General features: G+C 42.0%; 2 protein-coding genes across 4 annotated transcripts; one reads left to right on the top strand and one right to left on the bottom strand.

Annotated features, from left to right (window-relative positions):
- The first annotated feature begins 56 nt into the window (after positions 1–56).
- BZW1 (basic leucine zipper and W2 domains 1) lies at positions 57–17,670 on the top strand. Of its 3 annotated transcripts, none has more exons than XM_083469560.1 (12): positions 57–330; positions 3,039–3,112; positions 7,104–7,280; positions 8,660–8,754; positions 9,286–9,351; positions 9,747–9,882; positions 10,489–10,598; positions 10,702–10,872; positions 12,256–12,402; positions 14,232–14,370; positions 15,328–15,450; positions 15,551–17,670. In XM_083469560.1, the coding sequence occupies exons 2-12, from the start codon at positions 3,049–3,051 to the stop codon at positions 15,580–15,582; spliced, it is 1,260 nt and encodes a 419-aa protein (XP_083325686.1). In that variant the 5' UTR covers positions 57–330; positions 3,039–3,048; the 3' UTR covers positions 15,583–17,670. The 3 variants fall into 3 exon arrangements, with proteins under 3 accessions (XP_083325686.1, XP_083325688.1, XP_083325687.1); XM_083469562.1 differs by having other exon boundaries at positions 160–326; XM_083469561.1 differs by having other exon boundaries at positions 272–750.
- On the bottom strand, positions 17,572–27,978 carry CLK1 (CDC like kinase 1). The gene is made up of 13 exons (XM_083469071.1): positions 27,776–27,978; positions 24,710–24,867; positions 24,180–24,405; positions 22,780–22,870; positions 22,348–22,414; positions 21,764–21,880; positions 21,285–21,451; positions 21,044–21,138; positions 20,832–20,961; positions 20,364–20,446; positions 19,651–19,730; positions 17,956–18,046; positions 17,572–17,861 (listed from the first exon to the last, which is right to left on the bottom strand). The coding sequence occupies exons 2-13, from the start codon at positions 24,865–24,867 to the stop codon at positions 17,718–17,720; spliced, it is 1,449 nt and encodes a 482-aa protein (XP_083325197.1). The 5' UTR covers positions 27,776–27,978; the 3' UTR covers positions 17,572–17,717.

The following is a 27,978-nucleotide window of genomic DNA, read 5'->3' as shown; positions in this document are numbered from 1 at the left end:
CAACCCCCCACAATTAAAAAAAACCCAGCCGGCGTCACGCACTCGACCCTCAGCACGACGCGCTTCTCTTCTCTCCCCCCCCCCACTGTGTGACGGCTGTGAATAATAGTTCCTTCCCAGCAGGCCTCGCCTCCCTCCTGCCCGTCACCCGCGTGTTCTCGCGTTGTTTCCTCTCCTCGCGGGTGAGGTTGTGTGGGGAGGGGGAGTAGAAGAGGAGGAAAAGGGGTGGAGACTTGAAGCCGCTTCAGACCGCCCGCCTTCTCCGTCCTCCGTCGCGCCGCTTAGTCAAGCTCGTGCTCCTTGGACGTTCCTTTCCTGCCTTAAAAGTCGGTGAGGCCCGAGGCGCGCGGCGGGATTGATAGCTCGCGGGGGGTGGGGAGAGAACGCGGCTTGGCGGGCGCTGATTGGGCGGGGAGCGCGGCGCGAGGCTGGCCCGTAACGGCCGCGCTGGCAGGGCCGGTTGCTGGGCCTGCTTCTCCCCTCCTCCTCCTCCCCCCCTCCTTTCCCTTCACTCGCCCGCGCCCTCTGGCCCGGCCCGGCCTGGCGGGTAACAAAGCGGCGGCCTCTGTTGGGCAGTGACGCCGCTGAGGGAGGGAGGGGACGCGGCTGTGGCGGCGGCCGGGAGGGGCAGCAGCGCGGGACTCAAGCCTAGCCGGGGCGGCGGCGCTAGCGGGAGACTTCCCCCTTCCCTTCCTTTCCGGGGCCATCGCTTCCAGCTCCTGCAGCGGCCGCCTCCGCCCGGAGGGCTCGGTGGGTAGGCCGTGAGGGAGGAGGGCGCCTCGGGTCGGCTGAGGGAACAGCCTTCCGGGAAAAGGCCCGTTTCCGGCCCAGGCAGCGGCACGAGGCGGGGCAACCCCCCCCCCCACAACTACACAAAAAATAATCACGGCCTGCCCGTGTCTGTAGATGGAGGGGGATGTCTCTCCTGAGGGGGGTGAAGGGTGGGGACACCTCCCGGGGCCGAGTGGGTGGCGCCTGGTGGGGAAGGAGGAGGAGGGGACTCAAGGTTTGGCGATTGCATTTTGAAAAGAATTTCTTTTTTATTTTTTAAAATAATTTTTATTAAGTTTTCCATTTTAACAATCCAATCCCATCACATTGAATATTCCAAATTGTACAAATGCATATCATAAAGTCCAAATATTTTGCCAAATTACAATTTTTTGTTGGGGGTTCCCAAGTTCAGTAGGGTCCAATCATCTCATGTTTCATCTGCCTTGAATGTCAGAATTTCTCAGTCTTTTTGCTTCAGTTCGAGATGATTAGCTGGCACGTTTTCCAAAATCTATGCGCTCGTGATTCTTGGTGGTTGTTTTTTCTGGGAGAGACCATGATGGGGAAAGGAGGAGATTTAAATACCACGAGGATGGGTGAAATAAGCCCTGTGGATAAAACAGGTTTTTGCATCCCCCTGCATATTTTTTGCAAAAGCGTGAAGGGCGTCTTAAGTTATTTTCCTTCTTCTCCCTGGGCGCCCTGAATTGATACTCTGTCCTGATGTAACATTATTCCAAGGCACGGGGGGGGGGGCTTTCCCCTAGCTAAGCAGTAGCCATGGGGTTGCTGGTAAGTTGGGTCCCCTCAAAATCTAAGCCCTGCCACCCCCAAAACGTGAAAGAGGATAGCTAGTTTCACTCTGGTTATGCTACATGCTCCCGGAATGCATTCAGGAATTCTGAGAAATTTTGGCCCATCCCCAAAACTCCATTCACACCCCAATACCTAGAAACATGCTGGAGGAATGTTAGCCCTGCCTTGTGTTTTATAAACAGCCATGATTTTTTGGAAGAGCAGGTACTGTAATCCTAAGCACACCTGCTCAAAATCATCCCATTTTGCTCAGGTGCAATTAGTTCCAGGGAAGTGGTCATAGGACTACAGCCTGTTGGGGTATACTGAGGACCACAAATTCCCCTTTAAAATACTCCTCTCGTTCTTGTGTACAGTTTAATCTGGAATGAATTCAAGATCAGGGCTTTAAACATTGTGATACTCTTGCTGCTCCGCCTGCCCCCCAACCCCTCCCTTTTCCCTTGAAGCCTTAAATGCAGTTCATGCTTTTGTTTTTTTGTGTTAAGGCTGGATTCTATACATACAATTAATGTTTGGACTGAGAGCCTCTCTTTTTACAAATAATTATGAAGTCGAGGTGTGAGGACATAGCCCTGTACCCCTTGGCTATCTTGATACTTTCATCTTATGATTCATCTCACTGCAGGCAGTGTCAGGCGACTGGATCTAACTAACTTAAAATCTATCACAGTGCCCCTAGCCTAGTGTTTCTGTGGGGCATTGCACTGAAATAAAAAGATTGCTGCACCATTCATCCAGCAGTGCTTGGAGCCCACTGACATAGGAAAGGGCCCACAAGAGAACGCTTTGTCAAGGAGCTAGTCCTGACTTAATTATGGCCTTGCTTAGTTTTAGGAAGAGTACTGGTAAAAATCATGAGGTTGGAAGTCCCCCAATTCCAAGTTAAGTTTGACCCCAAGTTCATTAATAGGCCTTGATAGCTATGAGTCTCTTGGTCATCCTCAGTGCTCTGATGTGTTGATAACTGCTGGTCCAGTATCAACTACTCACCTCAGAAGTCAAAGTATTTGGTCTGCAAACCATAGATTCAGATCATGGTTTGAAGGCAATGCTTGATTTGTTCTAACCATACTGTAGTTGGTTCAGTTTAGATCTTAGGGGAAAGTGTGGTAAGAACCAATTGGGAAAGGGAGAAGGGAATTCTTATGCAAGGGGGAAAGGAGGAAGAAGAACATCATGTTTCTAATCTCTCAGCCCAGATTTACTCAATTTAGGCATCATAGAACCCGAGGTCTGTTATGTATTTTGAAACATAGGAAAAGGTTTGTAAACACTTAATGTTTCCAAACGTTAAAGTAGAAAAAAAATACTTAAAGTAGGAAATCATTAAGATGCATTTTTAGGATGTTGCCAATAGCTGGTAGATGCGTAACTGAAGTCTTCCCAAACACTTAGGGATCATCTGCTTAACTGATACATCTTGAAAATTTTGTTTCTTTCCATAGGGTGTCTTTTATGAATAATCAAAAGCAGCAAAAGCCAACGCTATCAGGCCAGCGTTTTAAAACTAGGAAAAGAGGTAAGCCTAATTATATGTATGCTTAATTAAATTGTTTCTGTCTAATACAGTTGGACATCTGAGAGAAAGTTTGCTTGTGGTCTGTACTGTGTGTGTTTTTGCGCGAGCGCACACACACACACACACACACACGGAAAGCTGCATTGACTGTTTGGTGGAAAGTCTTTAGGATTGATCCTTAATCAACTTTACCTTCTTTATATTAAGGCAGCTATGTCTTACATATAATGCAAGAGTGAGAGTAGTATCAATATCCCTGTTGTTGTTTTCTTCACTTATCACCTGCTTTTAAAACAAAAATATTTGTTTTAAACAAAAATATACTTTGACCTAAAATCTTAATTTTATTAAAGCCAGTGAACTAATGAACCCGTTCTCCTTTGTCTCCCAGTGACAGGTTTTTAGTCTGCTTAAAAATCAGATTGCAGCCTCTGATTTATCTGACACAGATGTTCTCACATACTGAACTTGAGCAAAATTATTCACTGCAAGTTGTATCCAGCAGCATCCGTGCTTGAGTGAATAGACTTACGCCCATGTAGCAGGACTTCCCTCTCTGTCTAATCCTGTATGCACCCTCCGCACCTGCCCTTCACCCAAGGATCACAGGGTGGTTTACAATATCAGATAGTATAAAACCACAATATCAGATAGTATAAAACCACTAAAATACATACCATAGTAACAAACAAAAAATAACAATCTACACACAGTTTAAAAGGCCATAGATTGGCTCATTAGCCAAAGGCCTGGGGAAAGCAGCAGCAATGGATGCAGAAGTAGCCCTGACCTGTGTATCTGTTCCTTCAGAGGGAATGTAACCCCATCAAGACCAGGCAACCTCCTATCCATCCAGTCAGGAGAACCACCCACTAACAGTGCCTCAATCTTATCTGGATTGAGTTTTAGTTTTTGGCTCTCATCCAGTCCATTATCGAGGCAAGACAATGGTCCAACACATCCACTGCCACAACTGCAGATGTAAAGGAGAAGAGCTGTGTTTCGTTAACATATTGCTGGCAACATACACTAAAATTCCGGATGACCCCACTCAGCTGGTTCATGTAGATGTTAAACAGCAGGGGGAATACAAGCGAACCCTGAGGAACCCTACATTGAAGGCTCGATGGGGCCATATGGTATTTGTACCCATGGATTCAAATTTTCATGGTACTTTAATGCCTGGCTTTAGGAGAGATGTTTGTTTTAGATGGGTAGGTGCTATATTTAACTTTTCTTCAAGCTTTCAAAGGTGTTATGGCTAGGAAAGGGCCTTAATTTTGCCTCTGCACAGGGCGTATATCTCTTGCTACTATGACATATAAATAGTCCAGCCAACTGGCTATGTGGCATGCCAGAAAGCACAGGAATACTAACTTGTGGGTAGTAATTATGTTAAGGAGTGTTTGTCTGTTCAGTGTTTCTTCAGTAAATGGAGAGAAAAGTGTAGCTTTAATGAATTCTAAAGTGAAATGTTGTTATTTTAAAGATTATTTTGGTATGGTTTCAGTTAAATGACTTGTGAAGGTGAAAGCAAATCTTGATCCTATGACTTAAAACATATAGCACATGAACTTCTGTGCCAGCAAAAAAAATCACAAAATTGATTATTTTCATTGAGCCAGAACCCTGAATCTAATATTCAGAGTTGTGATAGGTCCATGATACAAGGTCTTATTTGAACTCACTTCTGTAATCCACGTTCAACTTTATGGTGGACCTTCCAGCTTTTTTGTTTTGTTTTTGTTAAACCTTTGAAACTGAAGGAGCTGCACACTTCTTGTCAGGATGTTCTAGGGAAAAGAGTGTAATCTGCTGTTTAGTACTGCTCTGCTCATGAGAAAGAATGAAACTGAACTGAGTGAAAAAGGTGGAATTCCAATAAACAAATTAGTAGGTGGGAGTGGGACCTGGAAGCAGAAATAGATAAATACTGTCTTGATCTGCTGAAACATGGTGGGTGAGCTGGAGTGCACACATGACATAATACTGTGGTATTAGTCTTTGGATAACAAATGCTCAGTATCTTGAGGATCAAAGAAAACTGATACCTGAGTTCTAAATGTCATAAGTGAAAGAAGATCCTCTCATATTCATGGAATTTACTTCCATGTAATGATTTCAGAAATTTCATTTATAATTTTCATTATTACCATCATGTAATGTTTTCAGAAGTGGAGTAGCAAGCAACTATAACAACTTTGAATTTCTGTGGGTGGTAGTAAAATTTTAGCCCATTATAAATAGACTGGTAATATGTTAAAAGAGAAATTAAGATTTCAGGTGCAGCTGATATTTTGATTGCTTTTTACCAGAGATTCTTGGCTTAAGAGAGTGCTCAAACTGACAACACTAATGCCAAAAATGATTTTGCTGTGACTGTGGCCCTTAGTTTTCTGTCTGTTGTATACTTCTGGTATCTTACAGTGAGAGTATCTTGTGTTCTAGTACAGATAAGTGGCTTATTTGAAGCTGAGAAGCTGGCCATTCAAAGATCTTGAGGGATATAGCAAATTCATGAAGGCAAGCCCTTGAAGTTTTGTTTTTTTTTAATAGATGAGTTTAAAGAGAACTTCTGCAATGCACTCATATGAGGGTTTTTATAGAGAGAACCAGAATGTAATAAAATGGCGAGAGGTAGAAATAGCTCTTGGAACTGCTGGTGAGAGTTAGCTAGCTCAGTAATAAACTGATTTGTGTCAGAATCCCTATTAAAAGTGAAAGGGAATACCTATGTTTGTGGAAGATTGAAGCAGACCTTGATGGTTGCTCAGTCATGAACGCTGTACTCATGACTTCCACATCCTGAAAATTGGGCTGGATACTGGTTGATATTTCAGGTAATTATTGTCAATTTACTGGTGCCACGCCAGAAAAAGAAGGGTGTAACCATTTTATTTTGATCTATAGAACGTGGGTGCTAACTTTTTAAAGGTACTTTTTTTTTTAATACAAAGCACACTTCTTGACGGAAAAGGGTTTGTTTTGTATTTTGCTAATAATACCAAACCATATATCATGCAAAAAAGGGGAAAGCATAGATCTTTAAAGGGCCTGGTGATGGGCCTCTCCAAAGAGTAATGGAAATCTCCAGTAACTTTTAAAGTGGAAAATGGTCATAATATGCTCCCCTGATGTGCAGTATATTAAATGCCAACCTTCTATTTCAGCAGTGTTCCATATAGTGTGATAGTTGTCCATATACAAAACTTGTTGTGTTTCTTTGTGTTGTGATTATTGAGATGTTTTGGACTACAACTTGCATTAGCCAAATAGATGTTGTAGTCGAGAACATCTGGAGGGCAGCTGGCTGGCAAAGGCTGATGTATCTGCAGTATGATCCTGTACAACAAGAGTGAGAGATACTGGGGAACTGGGTTCGGGACTTCACATATACAGAGGCCATGTCATGCCCCAGTCCTAGAAGGCTCTTTTACCCACTGCTGTACTGTTCTCTAGTGAATTAGCATGATTTTAATGTCCTACTTCCTGGTCAACCCTGACTCTCGAAGGGTATTTCAAAGAAGAAAGGTTTCTAACCTTTCTGTTCCTCAGCATCTATTGAGGAGATTACAGAGTGGCCCCACAGTAGGTAATACTGCTTTTGAATCCGCTTTCTTTGTTCTTGACTCAAGTTTGCTGTCATCATTCACAATATCAGTAAAGAAAAATCCTTTTATCTTGTTCTGTGAACCACTCTGAGGCTTCTGGGTATAGGGCGGTATATAAATTATAATAATAATAATAATAGTAATAGTAATAATAAATTTTATCTGGCTCCACTATTTTTTCCAACTGCCAGCCTGAATTTAAATGCCATGTTGTTGTGTGTGTGTGTGTTATTTGTACCCGCATAATTTGTTGTGATGAATTTCATTGATTAAACCGTGTACCTAAATTGGGGCCACTCTCTGTAATTTGATTTTGTATTAAAAACAATGTAATAAATAGTACTATGTTCACAGAATATTTATTTATTTATTTATTGCAGATGAAAAAGAGAGGTTTGACCCCACTCAGTTTCAGGACTGTATTATTCAAGGTTTAAATGAAACTGGCAGTGATTTGGAAGCAGTAGCAAAATTCCTTGATGCTTCTGGAGCAAAACTTGATTATCGCCGCTATGCAGAGACACTCTTTGACATTCTGGTGGCTGGTGGAATGCTGGGTAAGTGACCTTAAGAGGGGCTTTTTGGTTTACAAGCATGCCTGTGTATTTGTATGGTTGGATCTTAAAACTAACCAACCATTCGTTGCTCATGATCTCAGTTGCTACTGATTATGCAGCCTCTGTACCCTCCAGAATATAATAATAATAATTAATAATAATTTTATTTGTACCCCACCCTCCCCAGCCAAGACCGGGCTCAGGGCAGCTAACAACCAATAACGAAAACAAGTTTAAAATACAACATTAAAACATTAAAATGCAGCCTCATCACAGGAGGAGAAAGGAAAAAATAAAGAGGGGGAGGGAATCAAATTGATTCCAAGCCAAAGGCCAGGCAGAACAACTCTGTCTTACAGGCCAGGCGGAAAGAAATCAGATCCTGCAGGGCCCTGGTCTCACGAGACAGAGCGTTCCACCAGGCCAGAGCCAGTGTCGAAAAGGCCCTGGCTCTGGTTGAAGCAAATCTAACTTCCTTAGGGCCCGGGACCACTAGGGTGTTGCTATTTATGGACCTTGAGGCTCTCCGTGGGGCATACCGGGAGAGGCGGCCCTGTAGGTATGAGGGTCCTAGGCTGTGAAGGGCTTTAAAGGTCAAAACCAGCACCTTAAATCTGACCCTGTACTCCACCGGGAGCCAGTGCAGCTGGAAAAGCACTGGGTGAATATGCTCCCATGGCAGAGACCCCGTGAAGAGCTTCACTGCAGCATTCTGCACCCGCTGGAGTTTCTGTGACAGCTTCAAGGGCAGCCCCGCGTAGAGCGAATTACAGTAGTCAAGCCTGGAGGTGATATAATAGCATTAGAACTCTTTTTCTCTGTGAAGGGCTTCGCAAAACACAGAAGTGACGTAGTATCTTATGGTAGCTGTTAGCAACTGATGATCCAGTTCAAATTTAGGAAGATGAAAGCTAGTCAGCCTTCAGGGTTTTCCTGAAAAACTAGCATCCCTGTAAAAAGGTGGGGCTCCTAATTCTTAGCAGTTGGAAAGATTTTTATCTTGCTCTGTTTGCCATTAAACTTTAAATACAGTGGTACCTCGGGTTACATACGCTTCAGGTTACAGACTCCGCTAACCCAGAAATAGTGTTTCAGGTTAAGAACTTTGCTTCAGAATGAGAACAGAAATCGGGCTCCGGCAGCAGCGGGAGGCCCCATTAGCTAAAGTGGTGCCTCAGGTTAAGAACAGTTTCAGGTTAAGTACGGACCTCCAGAACGAATTAAGTACTTAACCCGAGGTACCACTGTAGTTGGTTTTCACTTTCTGTTGATTTACTTCACATTGCATTGTATTAAACTTAAATGCTGTTCTAATTAGTGAAAGTGATCTTAGCCAATGTTAGCTTTTCTTGTAAAACTAAACACCAATTTCTCAATAGCCCCAGGTGGTACACTGGCAGATGACATGATGCACACAGATGTCTGTGTGTTTGCAGCACAGGAAGACCTAGAAACGATGCAAGCATTTGCTCAGGTTGGTTTTGTTGGTTTTTTAAAAAATGGCTTTTCTTCATTCTACCTCCCTGCAATATAAACATCCACAAAAAAGCAAGATAAAGAGTTTATGATTGAGCCAAACAGGGATTGTTGGGGGCTTAATTGCTGAGGGATACCTGGTGGCTCTGACCAGAGCCGGAGCAGTGATGGGCATCCAGAGACAAAAGTGTTCTGGATTATTGGAGGGGTGGGATTTCCTTATCCTCAAGTCAAATAATAAGGAAAAAAGTTTTTAAAAATCAGTTGATTTTATCAGGTAAAAATACTGCTTCTTCCAGTTGTTCTGAAATTACATAGAGAGGGGGAAAGCCTGACATAATGAAGAAATTGATAGAAAGAAAGTTACTGCTGGGATGCAAAGATTCTGGGGAATCCCCTTGCTGGGGAAGATTCTGAAGGCGCTGGGGGAACATAAAATGAAAGCAGGACTGCATATGGCCCCTAGGTATCAGGTTGCCCACCTTTTCTATGAAAACTATAGTCTTAATTGCTAACATTTGTCTTTCAGGTCTTTAACAAGCTGATCAGGCGTTACAAATACCTGGAAAAAGGCTTTGAGGATGAAGTCAAAAAGGTATTGCAAGTTGAAACTATTTTTTGGACTATGGCCTTATAGATACTCCTGTATATTTGTGTGTTTGTTACTATTTAGCAAAACATTTAGTCTGCATGTGCACATATTCCTTGGCAAGTCACTTAGGGCCTTAAAGAAAAGAATAATTTCTGTCCCATTTATAAAAGTTCCATTTTCTGGTTACCTGGAGGGTATAGTTTTCCATAGGCCTCAGAGTAAGTGGCTTTGCAGAAACTTCGTGTAAGACTTTCAGTCATTATAATAAAAACTCCGCAAATGGGAGTCCTTTTCTTGTTTCCAGTGATACATTCCTTTATATCTCATGGTAGCATTCATAAATGATTTCAGCACTTCGCTTGTTTCAGAGTGTTGACTATGACTTTTACCCTTTGCAGTTGCTGCTATTCTTGAAAGGTTTTTCAGAGTCTGAGCGGAACAAACTGGCCATGCTGACGGGTATTCTTCTGGCCAATGGGACACTTAATGCGTCAATTCTCAACAGTCTTTATAATGAGAATCTAGTTAAAGAAGGTAATTGTGGTAAACTATTTTGGAAGTGTTCCCTGTCTGTTTTGATATTTAGAGGTGTATTCCTGCACAGTATCTTAGGTTTCTCTTCACCAGTGGAAGTCCTGTCCAACCCCAGTTCCTAGCATATGAGTATTTTTCTCAGAACTTTACACTGCAAGACCCAGATTTTTTTTAAGATTCACAGGTTGAAGTAGGTACTAGGTAACAGACTGTGCATTTTAGTTATAGTGAAGCAAAACCTTACCATTTAATCATCCAATGTGACCTTTGCACGTCCAGTGAGAGTGCTAGAAAACCTTTCCTCATGCAGCCAGTCAGGAAGTGATACACAAAGAACGATTTCATTATCAAAATCTGCTGACAATTTGAGACAACAAAGCCACCTGAGTTTTTATACGCTAACCTGTGGCCTACAGATGTAGATGGACTACAACTCCCATCATTCTTGTCCATTGGCCGTGCTCTATGGGAGTTGGGAGTCCAATCATGTCTGGAGGGCCAAGGGTAAGTCACATCTGATAGTAGGACAGTATTAAGCAGGAGTAACAGAGTATTACTGTTAGTAATTCAAGAGTATTAAAAGTAACCATACAAATTCTCATGCAGGTGTTTCAGCAGCCTTTGCAGTAAAACTGTTCAAATCATGGATAAATGAAAAAGATATCAATGCAGTGGCTGCTAGCCTTCGTAAAGTCAACATGGACAACAGGCTGATGGTAAGTAAATAAGATAATCTACTTTTGGTGCTGAAAATGGAGTAATTTGAGATGTGCAACTTTTTTTAAAGTACACCGCAAATAATCAATATCAATGTTTCAGGAACTCTTTCCAGCCAACAAGCAAAGCCTTGAACACTTCACAAAATACTTCACTGATGCAGGATTAAAGGAACTCTCTGAATACGTCCGGAACCAGCAGTGCATAGGGGCTCGTAAAGAACTGCAGAAAGAACTTCAGGAGCAGATGTCACGTGGGGATCCCTTTAAGGATGTAAGTACATTGGTTTCCTCTGCTCATAGCTTATGAGCCTCTTTGGTCTCTAATACTCGTTTTTCGTAACTTTGGCATCTGCCATGGCAACCAAGGAAGGTGAAAGTAGCTTGGTTTTCTAGCAGCTGTCTCAATTGCTGTAACAATTTTTGCTGTTAAAATATTTTCTTTCCAAGTGTGTTTGCCGAATTAACATTGCACTAATGCCCGCACAATGTAAAATGCTGGCACACAGCAAGGTGGGAAGTATGAAACCTTGTTTAATAATTTTTGAAACAGCTGCCGCTATTTATGAAAATAACGATAATGTTCAGGAACAGTTAAGCATGCTCACATATACGTTTGTACCTGTTCAGGCTATAGCCTTTTCACCTGTGAATAATGCTATTGTGTTTATCACATTTGCATCCTACAAGGAGCCCAGGAAAGCTTGCATTGGGTTATCTTGATCTATGCAGTAAGCCCTGTGAAGAAAGCTGGTCTGCAAGATGGTGACGTTCTCCAAGGCCACCGCCCAGGGAGCTCTGTGATTGAACAGGGATTTGATCCCTTTTCCTTGGCAAGGGTTTGGGACGCAGCTGGCTGGTTTCACCTTGCTTCCTAAGGACTGGTTGTTGCTACAGTGCACAAATCATAGATGCTTTAGGACTAGAGCTCCCACCATCCCCAGGCAGCAATTCCATTGATAGCTCATGGTAGCTGGGGATCCAAGCAATTTGGAGGGTGGAAAGCTACCATAGTTGGGTTGCCCAGTTTCTATGCTTGGTTTCTATGATCAATGAGAAATGTATTAAGATTTTATATTCTAAAATGGGGGTGGGGAAGGAGAAGCAAGATGCCTGTGTCTGCAGGCAGAAACTGTAGAAAGGAATGGGAAAGTGGCTGTTCCCACCTTGAGCTGTGTCTTGAATTTCACATTCTGAGTCTTGACAGAAATGTCTTAAAAGGTGGTGCACAATGTACCCTCCCTGCGAGAAGTGAGGTTACAGGGAACCAGGCAGAGGGCCTTCTCGGTAGTGGTGCCCGCCCTGTGGAACGCCCTCCCATCAGATGTCAAGGAAATAAACAACTATCTGACTTTTAGAGGACATCTGAAGGGAGCCCTGTTCAGGGAGGTTTTTAATGTTTGATGCTTCGTTGTGCTTTTAATTCTGTTGGGAGCCGCCCAGAGTGGCTGGAGTATAAATGATAAGTAGTAGTAGCAATAGTAGTAGTAGTTGTTGTTATTACTCAAGGGTGGTGCCAAGTATTGCAGCATTTACTGCTTGGGTAGAACAAAGTTAATCTCTAGGCCCAAGGAAATCTATATCTGAAAATCTAAGCAAAGCTTGTCAATACACGTGCAATAATGTTATGTAACACTCCCTGGAATTGCTTGTCTAGATCATCTTGTATGTCAAGGAAGAGATGAAGAAAAACAACATATCAGAACAGACTGTGATAGGCATTATCTGGTCCAGTGTAATGAGCACTGTGGAATGGAACAAAAAAGAGGAGCTAGTAGCGGAACAAGCCATCAAGCACTTGAAGGTATTTGTATGTTCATTTTTAAAAAGTACCGTATTTTTCGCCCTATAGGGGAAATGTGTGTGCGTCCTATGGGGCGGGTGAGGCTTTTGCTGAAGCCTGGAGAGCGAGAGGCGCGCCCCGTGCTTCGCGTAGATGTCCGCAAGCCTTGCGAGCCCGGCGGGAGTTCCCCCCTGGGCTCGTAAGGCTTGCAGGCAATAGCTTGTTCTGGGGGCTGGTATCGGGGGACTCTCAGGCTTTCCCCGGCCCCGCAAGCAACTCACCATCGTTCGGGCTTCCCCCAGCCCCGCAAGCAACTCGCCCCCGCAACCTCGCCATCGTTCCCAGACCCGTTCTGGGGGCTGTGGTTGGGGGAAGCTCAGGCTTCCCCCAGCTCCGGGAGCGATGGCGAGGTTGAGCGCAACCTCGCCTTTGATCCCGGACCCCCAACCCTGAGGCTAAAAACGAAGCCAGGGCATCGAGCGGGATCCATCCCGCTCGCTGTCATGGCTTCTTTGCTCTTTGGGGCTCAGGGGGGGGAAATAATTTTTTTTTCTTTATTCCCCCCTCCCCCCCCAAAAAAATAAGTGCGCCCTATGGGCCGGTGCGCCCTATAGGGCGAAAAATGCGGTATATCATATAAGCAAACTTCTGTGGGTCTATTGCAGTGCAGGCATGGGTGCAAAGTCCACGTGATCATTCCCTCTGTATCCAGCTGAGTTTTCAGGTGCTCATGCAGATGTCATGTTAGGGGTAACCCTGAGGTTTGCAGACAAATCAAATGATTTTTTTTTTTTTGAAAAAAATGAACGTAGCTGGGGTTGTACCCACAACCCGCCCCCCCCCAAAAAAAAAATAAGAGAGAGGGAAAGCCCCAAACAGGCCAATATGGGAGTAAACCTGCTCAGTGGGCACAAAATGTGCACTGGAAAGTAGGACAGTGCATGAAAGCTAGTGGCGGGAACCCTGAAAAAGAAATTTTCTACATTGCATAATGTTGTGCGGTCCCAGTCATAATACTGTATTGCCAATGCAGAGAATAGGCTGCATAAAAATGAGATTTTTCTAATGGATTCTTTTCATTTCTCCAGATTTAATATAAGCTTATTATCTCATTCAGTGTAATCCCATTCAAAATGTACCCTGACTGCCACAATGTAGGGCTCACATTCTTCCTAAAATGTTGAATTCCTGAATTTCGAACAATCTTACTTACTCCCGTCTGTAAAAGAAAATGGGAAATCACTAATAGCTAACTTGGCGGTGCATGGTTCTAAGACTGGGGTGGGGAACCTTGGGCCCTCCAGAAGTTGCTGGACTATAGTTCCCATGAGCGCCCGCGAATGTGGCCAGGAACAGTAAGAAGCTGCAGTTCAGCAACAGCCAGAGGACAAAAGGTTCATTCAATGGAAGTCTATGGGAAGTCCTCGTAGAAGTTCCCAGACAGCTGGTTTTTGCTGTCAGGATTTTTTCCCTTCATGAAAGAGGCATTTTCTGGCACCAGGGTTTGAAAATGTACATGTCCATTTTAGGACAAATTACGTGTTGATGATTTCTAATAAGCCCAATTTTAAGTAGTATTCTGGTGTACGCTAGCTTGTGCATAACAAGTAGGTGAAACATTATTATTATTTATTAAATTTGTATACCACACTAGATTTGAAGATCAAATGGCGGTTCACAACATAAAAAAACAAAATGAAAGCACAAAATATGTAATACAAAAAAGCACCCATAACTCCCTCTCCAACACATTTAAAAGGCACATGTATGGAGAAATGGGAAGCTGCTGATCAGAATAAAAGCGTGTGTGGGGTTTTTTCTGTACGTAACTGTTCTTATAATCTTCACAGCAATACAGCCCTCTTCTTGCTGCCTTTACAACCCAAGGTCAGTCTGAACTGACTCTGTTGCTCAAGATTCAAGAGTACTGTTATGACAACATCCACTTCATGAAAGCCTTCCAGAAAATAGTGGTGCTCTTCTACAAAGGTAATGGTTTAACACTCAGTCATGTGCAAAACTCAAGAGTTTAGCATTTTAACTCTCTGTAACTCATTTTAACTACTTAACCTGTAGCTTCTGATGCTTATCAGTAAAGTCTTAATCTCAAAGAAGAAAGCTGCAGCCCATAATTCCATTATGCCAATTGAAAAGGGTCTTGGTCTTCTGGTGTTGCATCCGCTTAACACTATTGTGACTTGTCAGTAAATTTGTTTAACAGAACCCCGCCCCCCATTGTGATGTCAAGTGACTTTTTTGAGATGTAGATGAGTATCCTGTTGATGAAAATAGGGTGTCCTAATGAGGCTTCAAGGGATGCGGGTAGTGCTTTGGGTTAAACCAGAGCCTAGGACTTGCCAATCAGAAGCTCTGCGGTTGAATCCCCACAACGGGGTGAGCTCCTGTTGCTCGGTCCCTGCTCCTGCCAACCTAGCAGTTCGAAAGCACGTCAAAGTGCAAGTAGATAAATAGGTACCGCTCCGGCGGGAAGGTAAATGGTGCTTCTGTGTGCTGCTCTGGTTTGCCAGAAGCAGATTAGTCATGCTGGCCACATGACCCGGAAGCTGTACGCCGGCTCCCTTGGCCAATAAAGCGAGATGAGCGCCGCAACCCCAGAGTCAGTCACGACTGGACCTAACGGTCAGGGGTCCCTTTACCTTTTTAATGAGGCTTGAGTTCCAAAGATGTGATTGAGCAACATATAAAATGTATTGCTTGATGAACTGGTCAAGTCTAGTGGAAATTTACAGCCCAAACAATGCTAAGACCACAGAGCCTGAGGAACGTGGCTTGGCAAACTTACTGGTGGTTATTTTTTTTAGAGGGTTTGCATTTAAGCACTTTGTGCTTTGAAAACACATGGTGTGACTTGGCATTTGTTTTCTAAAGCTGTGCTGCATGAAGGGACAGACACTGCTTGCCCTAACCCCACTTTGTTTTCAACAGCTGAGGTGCTAAGTGAAGAACCCATCCTGAAATGGTATAAAGATGCACATGTTGCCAAAGGAAAGAGTGTCTTTCTGGAACAAATGAAAAAGTTTGTAGAATGGCTCAAGAATGCTGAGGAAGGTGAGTAAGCCTGATGCAATTCCGCTTTGCTTACTGTGCATTCATTTGAATAAGTTTACAAAGTGTTCTCATGCTGGGATGCTTGTTTGTTTTCTTTCAGAATCTGAGTCTGAAACTGAAGAAGGTGACTAAGTTGTCAAAAACAGTAAAGCAAACAGGAGCAGTAGATAAAACGTCATGTCTTTGTGTCCTGATTCTTACATCCTACCTCCCTGTATCAAGCATGATATAAGGGCTCTCATGGCAAATTTATGTTTGTGTTTTCTATGGTCATTAGAGAACACCAGATTTAGGTTTTTAAAACCATGTGTTAGTAGCTTACAGGAGCTATAGATTTGATTCTAACATTGCATTAGTTTTTTGAGTTACCTTCTACCTCCTGTATTTTCTACTGTAACATAATTTAAGGCCTTCCACAACTTAAAATTCATTTTATCCCTGGGTTTTCTATAAAAAAAAGTTTACAAGTAGACATGATTTGGAAAAATGAAATTTGTTATAAAAATTCTGTTTGCAAATTAAACTGTACAAGTATCCAAAGTAAAAAGGCCACACTTGTGTAATTGTGTGTGAAAGATAACTAGATCCAAGCAAGAGTGATGGCATTCCTAACATCACATCATTCCCTGTTCATAATACCACTGCAATTTGCAGTCACTAAGCTCAGTATTCAAACTACGCTCTTTGCCTTCAGCTTCCTGGTTCTGGTGTTCTTGCAGTCTTAAGCAGATCCTTGAACAATCTATATTCTCTTTGAAAAATGTGTTTTTCCGCCTTGCTATTAGTTGGAAACAGAACGAAGTTTGCATTGACCATTTTTGAGCAATGTTGTATACTACTTTTTAGCTTGTAGTAAACAAAGTCCTCAAAAATTAATGAACGTGACTAGGTTATGTCTAGTGGGTCTAAATTATTATATGGGTCTACTTTTGAGTAGGATGAGTGTTGAATACCATCCTTTTAAAGGTTAAAGGGATTTGCATTTTAGATACTGAATGTGAAAGTGAAAAAGGTTCTGGAACCCCAAAGAAGCTCCAACTATCATTTAGATTCCCAATAATTTACATGGTTGGATAATGTATTCTTGCTAGCCAGGATCAGGAAGAGAAATACTGTGTGTGCTTCAATGCTGCTTTCACTGAAAAGCGGAAGGAAACTAGGCAACTCTTAGCATACTATCTGCGTAAGCTATACTAGTTTTCCTGTTACTAGCCTCAGACTCCCATGGTTTCTGTATCCCTGAATCTGCAAGAGAAAGGGGAACTGTCTAAATTGGACCCAATTGTTGATAGAGGAAAACTATTTCCTATAGGCTTCTTTCTTTAAGTGCATTAGGTGTTCCGAATATCCCCAGGTCAGAATATATTCTGGTTACATTTAGCAAGAATGTGATACAGCAGATGTGACTCTAGTAGTGGGCCTGCTGGCAGAGAATGGATGAGTCAGGCAGCTCAGAATAGCAGCCAGGGAGTGCTTCTTTCAGTGCAGAAATACATGGGTTTCTACAGACCCATATGTTTTAGTACATGCAGGTCCTGCTTTCCCACCCTGAAATGCCAAAGGAAAAACTTGTGTGTCTGATTGCTCTCCCTCTGTCCATTGTTTCTACCCAAAATGACTGCTTCTGACTAGTGAAACTCCAGCAGTTTAGCTATGTGAATCAGCCACATGCGTTGAGAGGTTTTGGATGAGCATTTAGATGTGTGTATACAGTTCCACCAAGATGCAGGTAAAATACCTTTTTCCCTAACAAATTTTGCCAGTAAAAACTTGGAATAGGCTCCATTTACAGCAACTGTGCCTTTTCCCTGGTGCATTCACCCTGGGCCAGAAGACAGGATACTTCAGGGAGTTTTGTGAAAATGCAGGTTCTGTCCTTTTTAAAGGCTTTTTTAAGCTGGTGGGTTACATTCGGTTCTAGATAACTTTCTAGGGGCTAGAGATTTTAATCAGCACATTTAACTGTATAGAAATCTGAACAATTAGTTTGCCAACCTGGGACTTCTCTTAACTTTGGAACAGAACCTGTTGTTCCAACAGCAACAAGGCTGCATGTGTGGGCAGCAGCCATTTAACAAAACCGCAACATTAAAGACTAGGAAAAAGAAAAGGGCAAAATTCTTTTTGTCAAATGCTTTATTTCAAGGGGAAGGTTAACATGAACAAGACAATATGAAAAGAAATGTACAGATCTAATTACAAAATAAATACATAAAAAGTTGCTTTTTGACTGACACAGTCTATAATCGCCTAGGGAACTCTGTTGTTTATATCTTTTCCTTACACGGGGAAAAGAAAGGATGCTCCAAGGCTTCTGCAAGAGTAATTCTTTTGGCTGGATCATACTCCAACATCTTCCCGATGAGATCAAATAGATTTTCATGGTCAGCATCATGGCACTGCATGAATTCCTAGGGGTAGGGGGAAAAGAAAGTTACCACCCTGACACTAAACAAATGAGGAGTAGGGGAAAGTATTGTATGGTTATGCAGTTACACCTCTTACCTTCAAGGGTTTACAGCGTCTTGAAACGTATCTTCCAGCAGAACTATGCTCATCCCAATCCAACTGGTCATGGTGGAAGTACTTGCGCTTTCTTGTTATGTAAAAAGAGAAGAAGTAAGAATTATGAGTTACAGGCTGCATTCAGTTGCTTGAGATTTCTCATGAAAAAGGAAGAATGACTTTGAGGGACAACGTATGAGGGGTGTATTTAGAACTCCATTAAAAAACAGGGTTCTTAAACACATTAAGAGCAGAATTATCTTCCCATGGCAAAAGTTACCCCTTCCAGAAGGCATGAGTTGCATGTTTCGAAAACATGAATACAGTCATACCTGGGCTCCTGAACAATCAAAAACCGAAGTGATCCAGTTTTTGAACGTTCTTTCGGAAGCCAATCATCCAAAGGGGCTTCCTACAGCTAATCAGAAGCTGCGCTTTGGAAGTCGAACGGACTTCCGAAACGGATTCTGTCATGTGCAGAAACACTGCGTTCTTTTCAGGATGCGAACTGAGCCTCTGAACAGATCCCGTTCGCATCCAGAGGTACCACTGTACAATACTTTCGTAGTCCTGGATACTAAAAATAGCAGTGCACTGAGCACAAATACTACATTGAGCTTGCCTTGAGTTATGTAAGCCATACTTCCTGCTACTATCCTCAAACAAAAAACAAGCAGTCAAGTAGTTCAAATAGTGACTCAGCAACTGATCTACACTGGCATTAGCAAGCCATTTTATACTCTACACTACCATATTCTTGAATATGCACACTGACGAGTGAGAAGTGGTCTATAAATATTAAAACAGGTAACCTCAACCAGAGCTGAAAATGCATGAGGTTTCAGTTCCTCTAGAATTGCTGCAAGTAAAAACATTCTTCAAATTACAACTGCCTATAGAACAAGGAAGGACATTTATCAAACCTACTTCCAGGTCAACCTAGTGAATACATTTAAATTTATAAGCACTTAGCAGTTATAACTCCTAAACCATGCTTAAAACAGGCAGACTTTGTATTTGTAGATGAATGGGTTCCCATCAGAAGTCGCTGCATGTTGTTAAAGAGCCTCAAACACAAAGCACTTTCATGCCCAACGTGTATGTTCACACACAGGTATCTGGTTACATTATGGAATTTAGGTAGTGATGGGCATCAACTTGGTTGGCTTTAATTTATGTAAGGACTATGTTCCATGTCCACACTCTGAGGCCTCTGAACAGCAGGCAGGCAATTTTTAAAATTGTTTTTTTCCATTCACAGGCAATTTACCATATAGCTTCCTCATGTGTTTATGTGCATCAGTGGAAGTATTGTCCACACCCATGCCAAGGTACACATGGACACTGTCACCAGTATAAACCAGCCTAAGTTGCACTAGGTCAATTGTTCTGTCAGGAAAAGCATTTCAGCTTGCCAGATTAAACAACACCCCCTTTCCTCCCCTTGTTCTCTCGCCCCTGCAGGGGCCACAAGGAGAGGAGGGAAAGCCCAATTGTTGAAGCGTAAGTCATTAGCTATAGCCGGCCCAATATTCCAAAAAGGAGGGTCTGGACTGTATTCATTATAACATTTATTTGTGAAGCGGCTGCTATGACAACAATGACTACAAAGGGATCAAGGGAAACACAAAATAGAAATGGATGGCACTGTGCTATGGGGCGGGAAATAGAAATGGAACCTTAAAAAAAGTTTACCTGGTTTTCTGGACCATATGAATTGGTAGCGGTCCCAGTATCTTTTCCATCATTGCCAGGTGCTCCTTACTGTCATGTGTCTGTTAATAAAGATGGAATATTGCCATATAAGTGTGTTTGAAAAACTCAAAAGGAAAGCTAGAACTATTCACAGTATATAAAGCCAACTACTATTGGAGTGTGAGTTCTCTGGCAGCTGCATAGCTTTGAGGATAGCAAGTTTGTTTTTGCATAATAGTACCTATATAAGGTAAGGTTAAGTAGCACCTTGCATGCTCCTAAACAGTCAGCTCTCCATAGCAGCTGCAACTTAGTAAGGCTCATGAAACTGATCAATGGCAGTAGGCACCCACTACACAAACTACTGCTATAAAGGGACACAGCACTGGGCTCTGAAACTGAAGAAACACCCAGCTAAGTCCATGTGAACAAGAAGGGTTTGTACTATTCCATTCCTCTCAACCCTCTTTGGAATTCAACTAGTCAGTAAATTTTGAAATGCAAGATCAGAAGAGAGGCTGCCGTCCTATTGCAGAACTGAAGGTCAAATACTTCACACAAAGTGGAGTTTATTCGGATTCATCAGGTAACATTAAAAAAAACAACAAAATTTAGCTCTTTTGTTTTTATGATAGCATTTTCTGTAAAACATCTTATCACAAGTAAGATTTGTCACTGCTGTCTCTATAGCCAACGTTTCTGCAGTTACGTACCGGAAATACAGTGAATCCAAGGTAATATTCAATAAGAATGCAGCCAATGCTCCAAACATCGCAAGGCTGTGACCATCCCAAGGCTGTGAGGAGAGAAAATAAAGGATTATGCTTATCTAATAACATTAAATCATGTAGCTTTTTCAAACCTAAGGTGTTACTGATCTGCAACTGAATTGCTTAAAGAGCTCTTCAAACAGGTTCATAATATTTTGTAAATGGGAAAGTCACAAAACAAGACTGCCTAAAAAAGAAACCCAAATTCTAATGTAAGTTCAAGATGAAACCAACATTTGCTACACTTAGAACTTAGAATTAGCATTTAGGTTGAAATTCCAAAATGCACAGGGTGCCAAGAAGGTAAACAGAAACTAGCAACTTCTAAAGCAGCCTCACTAAGCATGGTCTAAAAATGACTCACAAAAGTACTGCAAGAAAAGTAACTTTCTAGACTACTTTTCTACTCACCCAAAATAACTTCAGGAGCTCTGTAATGCCTTGTAGACACAAGAGTACTATGGTGTTCATAGTCGTATGTTGCACTTCCAAAATCCACAACTTTGATATCTGGATTTTTCAGTGTACGCTCATCACGTTTCTGAAATAATACCATAATTACTAAGCATACACGCAAAAGAGATCAATGGTGAGAGGAGCTTTTTAAGAAATGAGAGATTTACCAGTTTGGGATTGTATGCTTCTGTGTAGTCAGACTTCACAAACAGTATGTTTTCAGGCTTCAGATCTGTATGGGTTAGCTTGTTTGAATGCAAAACTGTAAAGAGAAGTCAGAAAATTATTACAAGAGATGTTAAACAGAACTCCTACATATACTGTGCAATTGTGCCTTTTCTTTTAACTAACGGCTTCGAGTCTTAAGAGACATTTTAGAAACAGAAATAAAGTGCTATGTGTACTTACAGTTTACAGATTTGCAAATCTGGTAAGCCATTCGCCTAATGTGGTCAAGACTGAATGGCAGAAAACTGTTTTCTTTTATGAAGTCATATGTACTGAGTCCCAGCAGTTCAAACACAATGCAAACATGGCCATGATGTTCAAACCATTCCAACATCTGGACACAGCGACTGTAAATACAATAATAATGTCATTCACAAGATGCTACAAAATAGTCAGGATAATACTCAATGTTAGTTATGCTAACAGTAGACCCACTTAGAGCCCATTTATCTTAATAGGTGTACTCAAAATTCAGCTCAGCTAGAGATGATCCAGGGTTCTCAACTGAGCTTACAAACTTAAAATTTAACATAAACAAAAAAATTGTATTCAGTACACCAATGAAAGCCCCCCTTATTTTCTTCTGAAAAGGAATCACACAAATAAACACAAAGCATGCAAGCATTTGTAAAAACTTCACATTTTTATAATATACTTACAATATGTTGTTAGGATCAGATTTATTTATGTGCTCCAGTACTTTTATTTCTGAACGAGCTGCTTCTGTGTATCTATCAACATTTTTGACTATTTTTACTGCTACATGTCTGCCTCCCCTAAAAAAAAAAGTTTTGAAAAGTCACAAGACTACTCCATGGCATAAAGCGAAGTTTAAACAAGTTTTGTTCAGTTAAGTAACTAATCATATCAACACTTAAATTATTTCTAGCATATTATTTTGGTGGAAATGCATATTATTTTGACGGAAAATGACAAGCTGAATGAACAATGCTAACAGGGAAATGCTGAAGCACAAAAAGCTGGTGTATCCATTTTATTATCACTCTAATAGCACCACGGTGCCTTACACAGCAAACAAACAAAAAGATTCCCTTTCTGAGGAGCTTACAACTTAGATTTAGACAATGAAAAGACAGAAGAATTGAGACCAGATGGGAAAGGGAGATGAGCATGTCTAAGTGCCATCTTAAGTACCTAGGTTTCTTTGTTTCATCTGGAGGGAAAGAACTATGTGTGGCACCATTTAGGTGTCAGGCTCTTACAAGAAAAAAGTTGAACTTACGTTTTGTTATCAATGCACTCCACGACTTTCCCAAAAGCACCTTCACCCAGAATACTGACAATTTCATCTAAAAACAGAGGGGAGAAATTAGTTATACAAACAGTGGTGTATTGTCATTATTCAAAATACCATGCTATGTTCTAGGTAGTGCCGCTATGTTAAAAAAAGTGTAACTAGACATCTTTAAAATATTTAATTGGACAACTCTTCAAGACAGTTATGTCTATCTCATTCTAAATTAACTTGCTCACTATATAAGAAGTTCCAATTAAAATTTAACTTCTATATAAAAATAATCTCCCCCCAAAGAAAAAAAGAAAACACAGAACAAAAAACCAAAGAAAGGAAAGGACTTCCAAAGACTCCTGGCTTCTTATCTAAAAGAAATTATTCTATCTGAAAAGTGTATAAGTTTTGAAAAATATTCTATACATCTTGCACTTAGTACGTCTCCACTCTGACAGATCAGGTGACCCTCCTCATCATCCTCTACACTCCTCGATCTTTTCCTTCGGTGACTCCTCTGGTAACGGCAAGTGCGCGGCACCAAGATCATCCAGCCAATCAATAAACCCGAGTGAATTCAGGGCAGAATACGAAATTCATTCAGCAGGGAGATATTCAGGCATTCAGATACGCGCCAGGCCACAAACGGTTGGCAGGAACAATTTCAAATTCCCCAGAATTTCACAGGGCACATAGTTTAGGGTTACAGGAGAAAAACATGGCAAGGAACAGATTTTCAGATAAGGTACTTCAAGTGGCAAGGCAATAACACACAATATAAACGCTTTTAAAAATATGGTTCACTAGAAAAACTATATATTTTAAGATTTGCAAATAAAATGTCTTCTGTTTAATGCTGTAACATAACAAGCACTGGAATTTATACTGCATAATGTGCAGCCTTTTATTGGTAAATAAGGAGTGTCAACAAAATGTAAAGCGTTTAAAGTACATATTGTACAGTACACATAATTTGTTATAGGTGTTCTGTGAGTAATGTAAAAAATCACAAAACCTACTTAACTGCACACAGCCACCACTTCAGTTGAGGAGATATGTGCATTACACATATCCATCCTGAGCATCACACAGCACCCACTGCTATCCTTGTAGACTTCTCCCTCCCTCAGCCAATTATCAGCACCACTTCTGGCAGCACTGATCCACCACTGGATGGTTGGGAGTGGGAAAGAGAAATGTGTGGACCAAGTCCATCAGCTGATAACCCAACAGTACTAGCTGTACTAAACATGCAACTCCCATCCTTGGAGCACCTATGTGCTAGCTTGGTAAGATAGATCGGTGCAAAGAAACTTGTTTCCCTGCACCATCAACCTTCCTGATTTGGGATCACGGTCTTGTTTGGCTGTTCCACAAAGGTTATGAGAGATTACGTTAATCTAATAAATAGTGTTTAACATTTAACACAAGCACATCAGTATCAGTTTACAAGGCATTTATTCCACTTTCATTTTTGTACTGTCCAATAAGACATTCAGAATGTAACTTGAAGCCACTGGTTCCACTGAATTTGCCTAACAGGGGAAACAATATTCATGGTGCATCTTAGCCATACTTCCAACAAATGCCTAATTCAGGTATTCAAACAGAAAAATGGAATACTGCCTGATAAACAAGCAATAGTAATAAAACTAGAAAATATTTGTCTACATGTTACAGAACTTTACCATTTCAGGAACGTAAGATCTAGCAGAAAAAGCATACTTCTATGCTAAAATACACCTCCAACTCGCTTCATTTGTGTGATTATTCAAGTGAATAGTTATATGTATAATCACATTCAAGGTGCTCTAAATTATACATACCGCGTGTGAATGATGTGATTTACTATGATGAGTCTTGTGTTTTCTTTTGTAACTGCTTCCACCGCTATGCCCCGATGACTTGCTACTGTGGTTGTGATAACCATTTTCATGGTCTCTGCAATGGTGCCTGGTTTCAGACAGTTGACTGTAGTTGTATCTGTATTCTTCCACATAACGGCGTTCATGATTATCTCTTTCATGGAAGGAGCTGGCATCTGAATAAAGGCTAGGAGAGAAACAAACAAAAGAATATAATGTGGAACATTAAACTAGCAGTTCTCATGCATGCAAGTTATGTCTGTTTACGTGTATTTCAAATTCAGACTGAGATTTAAGGTATTCATTGGAAATTTGAAGACAGAAATTGGATGGCCATCTGTCATGGATGCTTTAGTTGAGATTTCTGCATCGCAGGGGGTTGGACTAGATGACCCTCCAGGTCCCTTCCAACTCAACAATACTATGATACATATTGATAACTTTAATAAGATATAGACTTGCCATATGGCGTGGGGGGTGAACTAACTCACCTATCATAAGTTTGGGTTTGAGTATATCTGCAGCGCTTTTTCTCATGCGTACTGCTGTATGATTCTCTTCTTCTCTTATGATGGCTGCTGCCTTTTTTAGGATCCAAACATTGTTTTTCTTCCCAATCAGAATAGTGTGTTTGCTTTGAATACCGCATCTGTAAATACATACAATTATGAGACAAAAAGTCAACAGTAACTTTTTCTGTATACACCAGTTTTAGAACTATTTCCAGTAAATCTCTCTCTTCCTATCAGTCTATTAAACAGTGCAATGAGATCAAACTTAAATATACAATTTAAATGGCTTCAATTCTACCACAGTCAAATGAGAATTTTTTTATTGGGGCCCCACACTTTGAAGCACAGAAATGCCTCAGACTCGTATTAACAGTAATTATTTGAATAGGACCAATCCATATTCACAATGCAGTGTAAGCTTTTGAACTACAGAAATCTTGCATTAAAAAAATAACATATAAACAGAAAACAAACTGATCAGAAGTACTGCCACAAAGTTACTATGCATGCTTGCATATTTTGTTTACCATTGGTTGCTCCCAATAAAGCATTTTACCAAGTAATTTCTTTGTCTGCTCATTTTAAACCCACATTTTAATTCTCAATGTATGTGCGAGTTCAGTACATTTTAGCAACACATTACTCTTAATGATTATACTCAAAACTGCTGCCACCTAAAACACATCAATGAGACTAAATACTACCAACGGCTTATGCAACTGACTAGCAGGGATTTCCAAAATACCGCAGTGACAGCAATCCCCATTCATGCACTGCAATATGAAGCCTAACATGGAAAAGAAAAAGCACTAATATTAATGGAAAAGCACAGCACTTTGCACCCCACAGTACAGATCAAGTGCCGAAAATCGAAACCCCTTGAAATGCCCCAGCGTGAGAAGTCTTACCTTCCAGAGCCTGCACACCCTAAGAGTCTACCCCACCAAGCAAGGTAGAGTGCTTTTAAGCTCTCCACATTGCTTGCTGGGCTCTGAAAGGCTCCCAGCAAGATCTTGTGAGGTCATCTGAGATCTCAGGATAGCCTCCCAGAGCCCAGTAAGCAAGGAGAAGAGCTTAAAAGCTCTTTTTGTGCATTGTTAGTTTTTAAGCATACCACCTTCTGTGTGTTTAATTTCTGCAATTTCAACTGGCCAGCCAACAACCACATAAAACCACTGTACAAGTTCAACGTGCCTCAGATATGAGTTACCTGTATAGCCAGTGGCAAAATGTGCCCACAAATTTGGGCAACTTGTATGCCAATACAGTATTACTATGCTAATAGAATTATATATTACTGGGCATTAACACCATAGGATTTCAACTTTTTAAAACCAGTCCCCTTTTGTATACAAACTATAGTAGCAACCCAACTGAAACTGACATAATCAAACACAATCACACAAAAACAAAAGGAACAAGTGACTGACACTGTATAGTTCAGCTACCCAATACCTAGATCCTGAATACACTTCACAGTGTTTTGACTGTATTTTAGTAAATGTTCTTTGACGTGAAGTGAGAAGCCGCCTTGGAGACGGCACACCCTAGCTGGGGGGTCACCAGTTGCCAGCCCCCACATCTCTGATGGAAGGGAACACAGAAGGATCTCAGATGAATTAAGACCTGAGCGTCCAGACAGGCACATATTCAGATGGATGATGCCTACCGGTTTGCCTCCTCTTTTTCTCTCTTGTAGCCCACTTCTTTCTCAATTGTTTTGAATTTGCTCCTTTTATTTATATACCTATACAGTGGTACCTCGAGCTAAGAACTTATTTCATTCCGGCGGTCGGTTCTTAACCTGAAAACTGTTCTTAACCTGAAGCACCACTTCAGCTAATGGGGCCTCCTGTTGCTGTCACACTGCCGGAGCACGATTTCTGTTCTCACCTTGAAGCAAAGTTCTTAACCTGAAGCACTATTTCTGGGTTAGTGGAGTCTGTAACCTGAAGCGTATGTAACCCGAGGTACCACTGTACCTATAGATCTCTGAACAGCTCCTTTCTTTCTCTTCACGTCCCAACGAAACAAGCTCAATCGGGAATTACAACTGGGAGATACTAAGAATAAGGCCTTTTCTGGTGGCGACGCTGCAGCTCAGGCACCCTCTCTTCCCACGGGGCAGCAACAGCACCACAGGCTTTTCTTCTCTTTCCTGCTTTTAGCCAGGCTATGCAAACTTCCTTTTCCTTATCAACAAGCAAGTCCCTTTTTGCTATTTTAACCACCGCCCTTAGTTTTAGCAAGGCCAATACTCAGGGTTTGTTTACCGAGTACGGTTTGGAGGGGGAGGGGCAAACAAGCAGAGAGAAAAAAAGGTACTTCGCTCTTGTGATTTTCCCCAACCGGATTTATTCTCTGGAGGGACCCATCTCCTTTCCGCCCACTTCATTCAGCCTTCGTAATTTTTGTGATTCCATTTGTTACTGCAAAAGGCATTTTTCGGCTACAGGACCCCCCCTGGGTTGCCAGGTCATGTTGATGTTGTTGTTTGTCGTCGTTTTTACAACAACCCCCTTAATAGATATCCCTACAGTCCTGCTCGCGGCTGTGCAAAAACCACAACACTTATTACTACGACGCCGGTGACGCACTGGGAAGTTATGTCGCTCGTCTTCGCCCTGCCTGGGGTTCCTCGGATCTCGGAAAAACCAAACAAAAAACAGGTGGTTCTGCCCCCGACATGTGTGAGCCGAGGAAGCGCCAAAAAAGCGGATAAATTTCACAAGAGGAGCTTGGACGGTTAGAAAGGGACGCGACGTGCCTCTCGCGTAGGCGACGCCAAAGCGAAGGCCTCGAAGCCATTTTAAGCTCGCCTTTCCTGAGGAGAACATGGCGGGAAGGGCTCGGCTTTGGAGGGAGGGAAACCATTCTCGACCAGCCAAGCCAACCCCATCCCGGTGTGTTTCCCCCTGAGAGGAAAAAAAACCTGAGGTAAAAATAGGAGAGCCTCCCCCTCCCCCGAATATTTCCCCTCACGCGCCATTACGACCGGCCGTTCCGTGGCCCCGAGCCTTTCGCCGACCCACACCCGACACTTACGGCTCTCCTTTTCGGAGTCGACTCCGCTTCTCAAAAGGCGCCTCTGGACACGACGAGCCTTCCCGTCTCTCCTCCTCTCCGGCCTCAGCAACCGCCGCTGGGGGGGAAAAACAACCACCGTTCGCCTCGACAAAATGGCGCCGGCTGCGAGGAACCTTCTGGAAGTGGGAAGGTCGTCACAATAGCTGCGCATGCGCGGCTGC

Source organism: Podarcis liolepis (assembly GCF_965112155.1).
Source record: "Podarcis liolepis genome assembly, chromosome: 1".
In the NCBI taxonomy this organism is placed as follows: domain Eukaryota; kingdom Metazoa; phylum Chordata; class Lepidosauria; order Squamata; family Lacertidae; genus Podarcis; species Podarcis liolepis.
This window is presented reverse-complemented; position numbering and strand designations above follow the sequence as displayed.